The following is a 12,589-nucleotide window of genomic DNA, read 5'->3' as shown; positions in this document are numbered from 1 at the left end:
CCCCCCCACCCCCTACCATACAATGCTCAAAGAAACTATTTTTACTGAACTCTACACCTTTATAAGCAAATCAATAATACGAAATAAAAATTGAATCTTTGACATGAAAGTTTCAAGGGTTAATCAAGAATCCTATGAATATATGCATAATAAAGTACATGAATTGAAATTAAAACCAATTTTTTAGTTATTTTTACCTGCCCCGCATAAAATTCCTGCAGGGTTCTTTCCTTGGAGGCATAGCGTTAAGTCCTCTTTTTTGCGTCTTCTCCTTTCTTGACTTGTCAGCTTTGAAATCTTGGGTCTATTTATAAAAAACTTAAAAAAGGAGGTGGGATGGGGTGGGGGGGGAGGGGGCAAGTCTTTTTTTTTTCAATAGAATTTGTTATCATATTTAAGTCCGATTAAATTTTAATCTATGCTAAAAAGTTTCACGTTAAAAATAAAGCATCCTCTAACAAAGAAAATTTTATACCAAACTCAAACCCGAAACCTGTAAAGGATGAAGGACCCTTGATGTTTTTCTCTTTCTATTTTTTTGGAGGCTAATGAGTATTGTTTTTAGTTCCATGTGGAACAATTTTCAATTTATTAAATAATTAATTAATATATGAGATTTTTTTTGTCTATTTATATATTTTATTAATACCTAAATTACCCTCATATGATGAAAACAATTACACACTTAAAATAAGATAAAAATAGTCAAATAATTGTAATGATATATAATTTGTTAAATTTGTAAAGATTTATAAATAGAGAGATAAAAACTATGCATATATCAATTAATTAAAGATTAAGTTTGCTTAGATAGATCAGAGATAGCACAAGAATATAATTGAAATTTGGTGATATTTAAAAATTAAAATACTTTAGAAAATATTTTAAATAATTGATCATTATAGTTTGTACTTTATTCGTTTTATTTTAAATGAATTTATTTTGATTAGAAAATAAATTTTACAAAAAAAAAAAAACGAATAACATCAACTAAGAGACAATCTCACGTAGAAAGTATTTTATAAATCATAAGTTTCTCAAAAAGATAACAAAGAAAGACATAGAAAGATTTTCTCAAACCAAATAAAAATTGACCATCAAGTGTAAAGGCATAAGAGAAAATCTTCCTAAAATTGATCATTATGAATTTTACGACAAATTTAATTGAAAGATTCAATAAAAAGAGATTTTATTAGCTCGTTATTTAAGACGAATTGATAAAATGCAAAATTATTTGACAAGACAAATAAAAAAACTAATTTTAAAAATCATATTCAAATTTATATCCAAAAACCCAATTAATTAGAAGTTCTCAATTTCGAACCATAGGTATGAAGAACATTTCTCGATAGATAACGTTTTCTTCTAATGAATCATAATCACTTCTAACAAATCAAATTTCAATACAAATATCAAATATCGAACATGACACCGAGAGGGTGGTCCTTAATAGTTCATCAAATTATTAGGCCAACTTCCCCCTTTTGAGTTCTTGACGGTTAATCCAACAATTTGCTTTCATTTCCCTCTTCTTGTTTTCTCCGCTCTCTTCTTCCTTTATATATCACACTTCCTCTTCTGAATAATTTCATAAAATCCATCAATTTTTTCTCTGTAATCATGGCTGCATCAGCCTCTTCTTTTGCTGCTAACAAATTCTTGCAGCCCATCAACTCCACCAGATCCATTGACAACAACAACAAAAAGACCCTTTTGGGAAATCAGCTTAAAGACAGCTCCTTTTTTCTTGGATCAGCTAAGAAACTCTATATGAAGAAATCCTTTTCGTCTCAGAACTCGAAAAGCCGATCTAATGGTGTTTTTGCTGTTTCTGAGGTTGTTAAGGACAAGAAGCTCAATACAGACTCCTCACTCTCCAATCTGGTATTTGCATTTTTTGGTTTTTTTCTTAAAAACAGTTTCTTTTTTATAATTGTGTTGTTTAGGCCAGCTTGCGTGCTCCTAAGGCAGATGGGAATGAGATTTTTTTCTAATTTTCATCATATTTAGTGCTTGTATTTGGTTGAAATTCGTCATGTAATTTCTCTATTACCAAAAGAATGACGATTTTGCATTATGATTTTGGTGTGAATTTTGATATGGAGTATAAAACTTATATACCTTAGACCTCTTAGATTGGAAGCATTGTGTGAATTTGGATATTGATTATTGTTTTTGAAACAAGAATTGCATATTTCGCAACTAAGTAAACTAATGCACAACATTTTGTAATTGTTAGAGCGGATAAGAGTCTCACTTTGGTTGGGAAGTGGACATGTGGTTTGTTGATATGGAATTGGGCAACCCTCCCCTCAAGATCTAGCTTTTAGGTTGAGTCAGGCTCATGTGTCATGGTATTAGTGCCACGTCCATCCTTGATTGGGATTCCGGTCCACGTTCTAGTTGGGCCTAGGCATGAGGGGGTGGTGGTGTTAGAGTGGGTTAGAGTTTCACATTGGTTGGGAATAGACAGATGATTTGCTTATATGGACTTAGGCAATCTTTCCCTTAAGAGCTAGGCTATGGGTCTGAGTTAGGCCTAAGTGTCATAAAAAAATATCTAAAAATGTTCCAAAAGTTGTAGTCGAAGAAAAATTGTAATAAGCTCTAACACTAGTAACAGTATTATATAAAATTGGACCAGAGTAGATATTTTTGTATTTGTTTGTGTTAATTCACTCAACTGTAAACAATTCTAGTTTTAATTCAATTTTTTGTTTGTGTTGTCAATCTAGTTAATTACCAAGGATGAAGGGTTGGAGTTGTATGAAGATATGGTTCTTGGAAGAGCCTTTGAGGACATGTGTGCCCAAATGTATTACAGAGGGAAAATGTTTGGTTTTGTGCATTTGTACAACGGCCAAGAGGCAGTCTCTACTGGGTTCATTAGGCTACTGAAGAAGGAGGATTCTGTGGTTAGCACTTATCGTGATCACGTCCATGCATTGAGCAAAGGAGTTCCAGCACGCCAAGTGATGAGTGAGCTCTTTGGGAAGACCACTGGCTGTTGCAGAGGCCAGGGTGGCTCCATGCACATGTTCTCTAAAGAGCACAATGTTCTTGGTGGTTTCGCTTTCATTGGTGAGGGTATCCCTGTGGCAACAGGTGCCGCCTTCACTAGCAAGTATAGAAGGGAGGTCATGAAAGAGGCAGATTGTGATCATGTAACTATGGCCTTCTTTGGTGATGGAACTTGCAACAATGGCCAGTTCTTTGAGTGTTTGAACATGGCTGCTCTGTGGAAATTGCCCATTATATTTGTTGTTGAGAACAATCTGTGGGCAATTGGCATGTCTCACTTGAGATCTACTTCAGATCCTGAAATTTGGAAGAAAGGTCCCGCCTTCGGGATGCCTGGGGTTCACGTTGATGGCATGGATGTGTTGAAGGTGAGGGAGGTAGCAAAGGAAGCTGTTGCCAGAGCTAGGAGGGGCGATGGTCCCACTCTGGTTGAGTGTGAGACTTACCGGTTTAGAGGACACTCTTTGGCCGATCCAGATGAACTTCGTGACCCTGGTGAGAATTCCAATCCCCTTTTGTCTCTATTGTACTTATTTTATATATCCCTAATTCATTCAGCTTTATTTCTTTTTAGTACTGCTGATACTGGTATTAGTAGTACCAGACTCTGGCTTTAGCATATGTTTTAAACTTGTTGAATGTACCAAATATTACATTCTCTTTATATGCTATTAGTCTATCTCATAAAAATCAGGTAGCTTTTCTGTAGTCTTTGTTAAATGTGGTTTCTTTACACTTTTGACCCTTTTCGTGGAAAAAACAAAACAACTAGTTTGGAGTTGAGGCTTTGCTTTTTATTGTTGTTGTTGTTGTGCTGTTTGTAGTTAGAACTAGTGAATAACATGATATCTGCATTTTGATCTATCGGAGAGTGACAAATTGGTTGAAGACTATGGAAATTGTAGTGCTTAAGAAATGTGAGATAATCTGTTATTCCACTGGTAAAGTGTGAGCAATGAACATTTTTCGCCCTTTGATCTTTATTGCTTCCATTTAAGACCAAAACTTTAAGTATGAGTGTCTGAGGTTCACCCCATATTGTATACTGCAGATGAAGTATATAGATTATAGACAACATAAGAATACTATGCACAACAAAATTGCTCTCGTGGACGGAACTCCAGTTTTGAAATGCTATAAATTTTATGACAGCTAATAAGATAATTAGTCTCTGAAATCTATCATTTTTATTGTTGTATATTATTAGCCAATGATTTCTCTTATTTGACCTTAATCTGTTCATCTTGGCAGCTGAAAAGAACCATTATGCTGCACGAGATCCTATCAGTGCCTTGAAGAAGTATATGTTTGAGAACAATCTTGCTAGTGAAGCAGAGTTGAAGGCCATTGATAAGAAGATTGATGAATTGGTTGAAGAAGCTGTCGAGTTTGCAGATGAAAGCCCTCATCCTGTTCGTAGCCAGCTGCTAGAGAACGTCTTTGCTGATCCAAAAGGCTTTGGAATTGGGCCTGATGGAAGGTACAGATGTGAAGATCCCAAGTTCACTGAAGGCACTGCTCATGTCTAGGTCTCAAGGCGCATTCAGTAATCAATGATATCAGGTTTTCAGTTACTGAATTAGTGATTGCCAATTATACTTCTATAAAGGTCTGGAAGTCCTTCGTATTAGGAAGTTTGGTACAAAGGTACTTTATTATTTCAATTTAGGTCAGAATTTTGTCGTCGTTTTTAGTTTCACATTGTTTTCAAGTTGTACCATATCATGAACAACAAAATCTAAAAGGCCTTGCTTTCCTTTTTTTTGCACTTGTATTGCTTCTGAATATCTAGTTTCCTGGCATTCTATCTTTGACCATTTGTTTAGTTTCGTTCAGCTTCTTTGCTGGCCTGAAACTTTGTTCGAACTGAAGTTGATCCATTTTAAACACACAATCTCTTATTTGGTAAAACCAAGTTGTATGGTTATAATAATCTTCTGGCATCCAAGGGTGAGGCTTAGTGGTCAATGAAGTGGGTTGAGAACCATGACAGGTTCAAATCCTAGCAGAGACAAAAAAAAAAAAGCCACTAGGTGATGTGTTCCCATTTGTCTTAACCTTTGGTGGATAGATTTACCTAGTACCTGATGCTGGTGGGAGGTGACAGATATCCCGTGGAATTAGTCGAGGTGCGCACAAACTTGGCCCGATCACCACGGTTATAAAAAAAATCTTTTAAATAACGGTTATGCAGATTGATACCACTACTACTTTGTGGCTTGATTAATATTGTTTACATTAAAGAACTAGCAGACGATACTATATCAGAAATGCCATCTGATACTAAAATTCACACCTCGAATATTTCACTGGGTACCTGCTGACGGCTGCTGTCTCCCACCAGCTATGGACTCCAGCCTGTGGCGCCTCACTTAAAAAAATGTCCAAGTTTTAATTAGATGTCCTATCATATTTATCACTTGCAGTAAAAAGAAAAACTTGAAAATATCATGTTTTTTATTGTGTACTCACAGCTCCTCATGCGTTGGTGTCTTCTTCCAATGATTAGATGTAGACGAAATGACACTCGTCGTAACCTGAGAAATATTTTGTTCTGTCAGTGTGTCAGGATTTGAAATTCATGGGTTCCTAAAACGATCTCAAGTTAACTATACAATAGTAACTGAGTTCACAATCAAACTCGTATATTTTTCACTAGCTCCGCCTTTGTGACACTGCTTATTGTAGGAAAGCCAATGGCATTGAACCTGGTCCTTGTCTCTCTCAAGATTGATATGTTAATTTCACTCAGCAGTTCCTACTTGACTACGGCGAACACCAACAATCAGGGGTGGAGCTAGAGTATAGGATCGGGTTTAGCAGAACCATATAATTTTGGTTCAAACTTTGTATTTATCTTAAGAAAATTAACTTAATTATGTACAGATTATAAATTTAGAACCGACTAAAATTCCGAACCCATAAACTTCAAGTCTTGGCTCCGCCTTTGCGGCAACACTGCTTTGTTGTGTGAATAACTAGAAAAATAGAAACAAAATGAACAAGCTTGGGGATAAGAAATGAATGAAAAGAAAACATCGTAAATTTTGCCAGAATTTTACACTTAGATTAAGAGTTAATATCTCAAATGGTTACTCAACTTTGAATAGTTCACTTAGAAAGTCACTCAACTTTGTTTTATAACTCAAAAATCACTCAACTATTGATATTTTACTTAGAAAGTCATCTAATTATTTTTAAAAAATTTCTGACTATTCATCCAAGAGCTGACTTTGGACCAATACTATTCTCTTGTTTACTGAGTTCGGCTAAAATATTTTGAATGGTTAGTTATGTACCTAATCTAATACGTGTATCATAATTTAATCCAGTCTTTTTTTGACTAAGTTTAAGAAAAAGAGAAACTTTGGTTTCTTATTTTATTTCCATTGCAAGGTTAGGTACACGGATTGTGGAAATGTGATGGAAATAATATATATAAAAGAAAGACCTTTGTACTTTATGTTTTTTAAAATTGTGACAATTCATCCATTTTCATACTGAGAGATATTCTTCCTTCTTCTTTGTGCAGAAACTCCATATTTTGATCAGACACATAAGAGAGATTAAGAGATATGTCTTATGCTGCTATTACTTGTCTTATGAGAACCATACACCAATCAATGCAACTTACTGGACGTGATTTGCAACCGTTCTATGAAAAGCTCAAATCTTTGAGAGCTATTCTGGAGAAACCTTGGAAAGCAACAGACGATCTCGAGGCATTAACAAACTTGGAAGCTGAAATCTCAGAGGTAGCATACAGTGCAGGGGATATGGTTGACTTGAAATCAAGAAATGTTCTTTTTGCACAAAAGGCAAAGAATAAAGCAAGAGCTTTCTGGGAACTCTGTTGTTCCTTGGAACAAGAGGTAGAACGCATTGATTCCCTCATGATGCAGTGGTTGGCAATATGGAACTGGTACAGTAAAATCAAAGATTTGAAAGCACGAAAGTTTTCTCTAGCCCCTAGTATACCTGAACATGCTGTAGGGAAGCCTGAGAATATAATGGTTGGCCATGAAAATGAATTCGAGATGATGCTCAATCAAGTTGCTGGAGGAGAAAGGGAACTAGAAGTTGTCTCAATTGTAGGTATGGGAGGCATTGGCAAAACAACTTTGGCTACAAAACTCTATAGAGATCCACGCATTATGTCTCACTTTGACATTCTTGCAAAAGCTACTGTTTCGCAAGAGTACTGTGTGAGAAATGTACTCCTTGCCCTTCTTGCTTCGACAAGTGAGGAACCTGATGACCAACTAGCAGACCAACTGCAAAAGCGTCTAAAAGGCAAGAGATACTTGGTAGTAATTGATGACATATGGACTAAAGGAGCTTGGGATGATATAAGACAATGTTTCCCAGACTGTAATAATAGAAGCCGAATACTCTTGACTACTCGGAATGTGGAAGTGGCTGGATATGCTCGCTCAGGTAAACCTCCTTATCACATGCGCGTCATGGATTTTGATGAAAGTTGGAGTTTATTGTACGAAAAGGTCTTTGCGAAAGACTCTTTTCCCTCTGAATTTGAGCAACTTGGTAAACAAATTGCATTGAAATGTGGAGGATTGCCTCTAGCAATTATTGTGATCGCGGGACTTCTCTCCAAAACCGGCAAAACTTTGGATGTGTGGCAAAGTATTGCCGAGAATGTAAGTTCAGTGGTAAGCACAGATCTTGAAGCCCAATGCATGAGAGTTTTGGCTTTGAGTTACCATCACTTGCCTTCTCACCTAAAACCGTGCTTTCTATATTTTGCAATTTTCCCAGAGGATAGGCTGATTTTTGTCAATAAACTTTTGGACTTATGGGTTGCAGAGGGATTTTTGAAGGTAGAAGAGATGGAAAATATAGAAGAAGTGGCAGAAAAATGTTTAACAGATCTTGTGGATAGAAGTTTAATTTCCATCAGTCATTCGATATTTGATGGGAAAAAAGCGAGATGTGGAATGCACGATGTGACCCGTGAACTCTGCTTGAGGGAAGCTCGAAACGTGAATTTTGTGAATGTTCTCAGAGGAACGAGTGATCAAATTCCATGTACACAATCCATGCAGACAAGTCGAGGTCGGATCAGTATCCATGATAAGCAAAAATTGGTCAGGTATCTTAACAGTGAGGCTCATTCTATTTTCATGTTTGGCATTTACCAATTCTATGAGCCGGAGTTGTCTTTCAAGCGAGTAAGAGTACTCTATCTTGATTCAATTAAATTTCAAACCTTTCCCAGGGTAATACTTTCTTTAATTCATTTGAGATACATAGCTTTGAATTTTCGTCTTCTCATAGAAGGGGATCACTCAGCAAAAATCGACATTCCTCCATCGATATTGAACCTATGTTATTTGGAAACTCTTAGACTTAACGTTTCAGATCCCTATGATAAAGCTGCTTTGATATTACCATTGGAAATTTTGATGCTGCCGCAGTTGAGGCACCTCCATTTGACCCGGAATTTCTTGTACGATCATGGAATTACAGAGAAAAGTTTGGTTTTAAAAAATTTGCATTGTCTCATTGGATTGAATCCTAGGTACTGTACTGAGTTTTTCTTTAGACGATTTCCCAATTTGAAGGAGTTGCAAATACGTGGCTTCTTTGTAGACTTTTGTAGTCGCAAAGACCTGCGTGATTTTCACTACTTAGATCAGCTCGAAGAATTGGAATTTCTTCTTGAAAATCTTACGAGTTTTGATAGGAAAACTGTAGGGTCATCTTTGCTCCTACCTCCTCCGTGTGCTTTTCCACAGGGTCTTAAGAAATTAGCTTTCACCGGAGAGTTCTTCTTGCCATTGAAGGATTTGAGCATTGTTGGTAAATTACCCAAACTCGAGTCCCTTAAGCTGGAGTATGATGCCTTCATAGGCGACGAGTGGGAAGTAGCTGAGGAAGGGTTTCCTCGCTTGAAGTTCTTGCTACTGAGATGTTTACACTTCCGGCACTGGAGAGCCAGTAGTGATCACTTTCCCTGCCTTGAACGACTGATTATTGATGCTTGCTGGAAGTTGCACTCAATCCCCCAAGATTTCGCAAATATAACCACACTTGCTCTAATTGATATAAAAATTTGTGCACAAGCTGTTGGGAATTCCGCTAAGCAAATTCAACAGGACATTGAAGACGACTATGGACGTTCTATTGAGGTCTATATCCGTGATGCTTCGTAAGACATCTTCCTTGATTTACTTCTTATAATTGTTTCTTGTATTTGTGCTTCCAAACTATATATTTTTAGTGCTGTGCCTTATGTTAGATTCTTTGGTTCTTTCTTTCTTTGTTTTGGAAAGACGTAATGTATCCAACTTTGGATGTGCACAAGTAGCTACTTGAACTTGTATAAAGTTGAACAAGTAGACATATGCATTCTATGTGGTGTTCTACATGGCAATTTGCGTCCTATGTGGCATCCTACGTGTATTATGCCACGTAAGACACACATTGATGCTAACTGAGGCCAAGTTAAAGGGCATATTTATGTATTATGCCTTTTGAAGGTTGCCATACTTTCACGTGTAGACATGTCCAATAGGAGTTGAAGTTATGGGCAGTGATACATAATTTTTCTGTTTTTATCTGCAACAACATACAACTCTTCATAGCTAGATCGATATAATAACCTGGATAATAAGATAAATTGCACCGATAGTGTAAAAGTTCTTTCTGTTCTGCAGTCATTGTGTATAATTTAAATCCTTCCAGTATTGTGTAACTTGTTATTACTTGCATGCTCATTCTGATATGTTTTTGCTCTTGTTCCTTAATTTTGGCAAGCAGGGGCGGACCCACCCTTGGCCGAGGGGTGTCAAGCGACACCCCTTCTCCGAAAAATTACATTGTCTATAGAGGTCAAATTTGGGTTTAAAGAATATATATAAAAGTATTGACACATTTTGACACAAGTGGAATGTTTAGTCTAGTGGTTAAGAGGATGTAAAAGTTCCTTAAGGTTGTGTGTGTTCAAGCCCTATTGACCTCATATTTATTTTCTTATTTTCTTACTACAACCATCGACACCCCTTCTTGAGAATCCTGCGTCCGCCACTGTAATGGCAAGTGTAACATTTTCATTTCTCCTCTTTTATGGCTAGCTATTTTGATGATGATGATGATGATGATGACGACGACGAAGAAGAAGATTTTGATGATGATGACGACCAAGAAGAAGAAGATGACGATGATGATGATTTTGATGTTGATGAACAGGACAATGTTATTGGTTAATTGCTACATATTTTTTGTGTGATATATAATTTACCTTTATTATTCTTGTATTTTAATTGTCTAGTTATATGATTATTATTTTGCAAAGCAAAATGTTCAAATTTTTAATATATGAGAACAATTCAAAATGTCTATTATATCAAGCCATTTCATTAATTTTTTTGTAAGAAAATGAGATACCTTTTTCAGATGTATTATACTCCCTCCGTCCCTTTTTAGTTGTCCACTTTAGAAATGACACACAGATTAAGGCAACAATGATTAGCACAGTGAAGTTACAATTTTACCCTTATGACAACTTTTTACTTCAAAATTACAACCACTTCGTTGAATTCAAGTGAAATAAATTAGAGGGAAACAACATACACTTTTAGAAATTTTCAAGAAGTGTAAATAAGGATATAATAGGAAAAAATTTGTTGTCCTTTCTTGATTTGTCAAAATGGACAACTAAATAGGAACAACTAAAAAGGAAATATAGACAACTAAATAGGGACGGAGGGAGTATGTAAAAATGAAGATCCTTTGTGGCCGGCTAACGGCTTTTTCTGCTGCAATAGTGCTTTGTTGTGTGAATAACAAGACAAAAAGTACAAGCTTGGGGAACTTTTGTGCTGATTTGATGGCCAATGCAGAAAATAAGATTAAAAAATGAATGAAAGTCCACATTCTTTTAATTTCCCCCTAATTTTGCTCTGTTCACTATTAAAGAAAATCAATGTTTGGAGACAAACTAAAAAGAAGATCTTGAAAATGGAAAAGTGAGTCATTTTCTTGGATACTTTTTGTTTGTTGTGTTGGCAAGTTGTCTCAATAAAGACGCGTGAAACTATCATCACCACAGTTACACCCCTTTTCGTGCAAGGCGGAAGAGTTTTTTCAATTAAAGTGACGTTATTAATTAGGAATTATTTTTAATTTTCTTTTGAAGTCGTCACTTGAAATTGAGTTATGGTGTTCCAAGTCACCTTTTTAAAATCACTAACCAAAAGGAAATGACTCTTTATTTTGGTCTGCGAACTAGAAATTCGGGTAAGAAATTCTATTGACCGAGGGAAATGTATTAGGCATCCCTCGAGTCCCGTGGTTCTAGCACGGTCGCTTTTTATTGACTTGTACTTACCTTAAATTATTTTTTGGATATATTATTATAGGCTACAATTTTGCTCACATTTTTTATTTATTGTTGAATTTTATTGATCTTAAACCGGATGCATAACTGCATTCTCGATCTTGACCCTTACAGACATAATTGTCTTCTTCGCACCACACCTAATGATTTTGTCTATAAGTCTTTAATTTAAATAAAGAAAGTTAATTATTAAGACAATATGGCCAAGGTGCGTCACCGCATCCTTGAATTTCGTTCAAGCATCTCAATAAAAGATGTGTAACCATATTTTTAATTGAGATCTATTCAAAAATGGCCACGTAGGGCTAATTAATATTTCTTTCTTCATCATCATCATTCATACTATATAAGTGGTGGTTCCCTTGGACTACCAAGGGTATTCCCGTCATTTTCATACTATAGAAGTGGTGGTTCCTCAACTACTACCAAACCAATCAAAAATTGCCACGTGGGCCTAATTAGTATTTCTTTCTTTTATATAATATTTTCTATTTCTACTTTCTATTTCTTTCTATTATATTCTATTTTCTATTCTACTTCGATCTATTTTATTATTATTATTTTACTTACTATATATCATCATCATACTTCATCATCATCATACTTCATACTATATAAGTGGTGGTTCCCTTGGACTACCAACTTACTATATATCATCATCATACTTCATACTATATATATATATTATTATTATATTTCTATTTCTACTTTCTATTTCTTTCTATTATATTCTATTTTCTATTCTACTTCTATCTATTTTATTATTATTTTTTACTTACTATATATATATTCATCATCATACTATATAAGTGGTGGTTCCTCAACTACCACCAAACCAATCAAAAATTGCCACGTGGGCCTAATTAGTATTTCTTTCTTTTATATAATATTTTCTATTTCTACTTTCTATTTCTTTCTATTATATTCTATTTTCTATTCTACTTCGATCTATTTTTTTATTTTTTTTTTACTTACTATATATCATCATCATACTACTATATATCATCATCATACTTCATACTATATATATATATTATTATTATATATCATACTATATAAGTGGTGGTTCCTCAACTACTACCAAACCAAATAAAAATTGCCACGTGGGGCTAATTAATATTTCTTTCTTTTATATAATATTTTCTATTTCTACTTTCTATTTCTTTCTATTATATTCTATTTTCTATTCTACTTCTATCTTGGACTACC

The 12,589-nt window shown here is 35.1% G+C and overlaps 3 protein-coding genes across 3 annotated transcripts in view; 2 read left to right on the top strand and 1 right to left on the bottom strand.

Annotated features, from left to right (window-relative positions):
• LOC102601579 (zinc finger CCCH domain-containing protein 16) overlaps positions 1–295 on the bottom strand; it is a 7,417-nt gene extending 7,122 nt beyond the window's left edge. Inside the window, exon 1 of the mRNA XM_006345172.2 lies at positions 198–295. Coding sequence (XP_006345234.1) covers positions 198–241 — 44 coding nt within the window. The 5' untranslated portion in view covers positions 242–295. The remainder of the gene's footprint in view (positions 1–197) is intronic.
• A 1,161-nt stretch (positions 296–1,456) lies between these two features.
• Positions 1,457–4,806, top strand: LOC102601242 (pyruvate dehydrogenase E1 component subunit alpha-3, chloroplastic-like). Its single transcript, XM_006345171.2, has 3 exons — positions 1,457–1,884; positions 2,736–3,516; positions 4,273–4,806. The coding sequence occupies exons 1-3, from the start codon at positions 1,621–1,623 to the stop codon at positions 4,548–4,550; spliced, it is 1,323 nt and encodes a 440-aa protein (XP_006345233.1). The 5' UTR covers positions 1,457–1,620; the 3' UTR covers positions 4,551–4,806.
• Positions 4,807–6,427: 1,621 nt separating this feature from the next.
• LOC102591209 (putative late blight resistance protein homolog R1A-10) lies at positions 6,428–10,385 on the top strand. The gene has a single exon (XM_015307759.1). It carries the CDS (start codon positions 6,597–6,599, stop codon positions 9,192–9,194), a length of 2,598 nt encoding a protein of 865 aa, XP_015163245.1. The 5' UTR covers positions 6,428–6,596; the 3' UTR covers positions 9,195–10,385.
• The last annotated feature ends 2,204 nt before the right edge of the window (positions 10,386–12,589 follow it).

Source organism: Solanum tuberosum, unplaced genomic scaffold (genome assembly GCF_000226075.1).
Source record: "Solanum tuberosum cultivar DM 1-3 516 R44 unplaced genomic scaffold, SolTub_3.0 scf00063, whole genome shotgun sequence".
NCBI lineage: Eukaryota > Viridiplantae > Streptophyta > Magnoliopsida > Solanales > Solanaceae > Solanum > Solanum tuberosum.
This window is presented reverse-complemented; position numbering and strand designations above follow the sequence as displayed.

Excerpts from the sequence above, each read along its gene's own strand:
- LOC102601242 (XM_006345171.2), top strand. The coding sequence starts at position 1,621 with ATGGCTGCATCAGCCTCTTCTTTTGCTGCTAACAAATTCTTGCAGCCC. Across the intron at positions 1,885-2,735 it reads ACTCCTCACTCTCCAATCTG|TTAATTACCAAGGATGAAGG; the intron begins GTATTTGCATTT and ends TTGTCAATCTAG. Across the intron at positions 3,517-4,272 it reads AGATGAACTTCGTGACCCTG|CTGAAAAGAACCATTATGCT; the intron begins GTGAGAATTCCA and ends TCATCTTGGCAG.
- LOC102591209 (XM_015307759.1), top strand. The coding sequence starts at position 6,597 with ATGTCTTATGCTGCTATTACTTGTCTTATGAGAACCATACACCAATCA.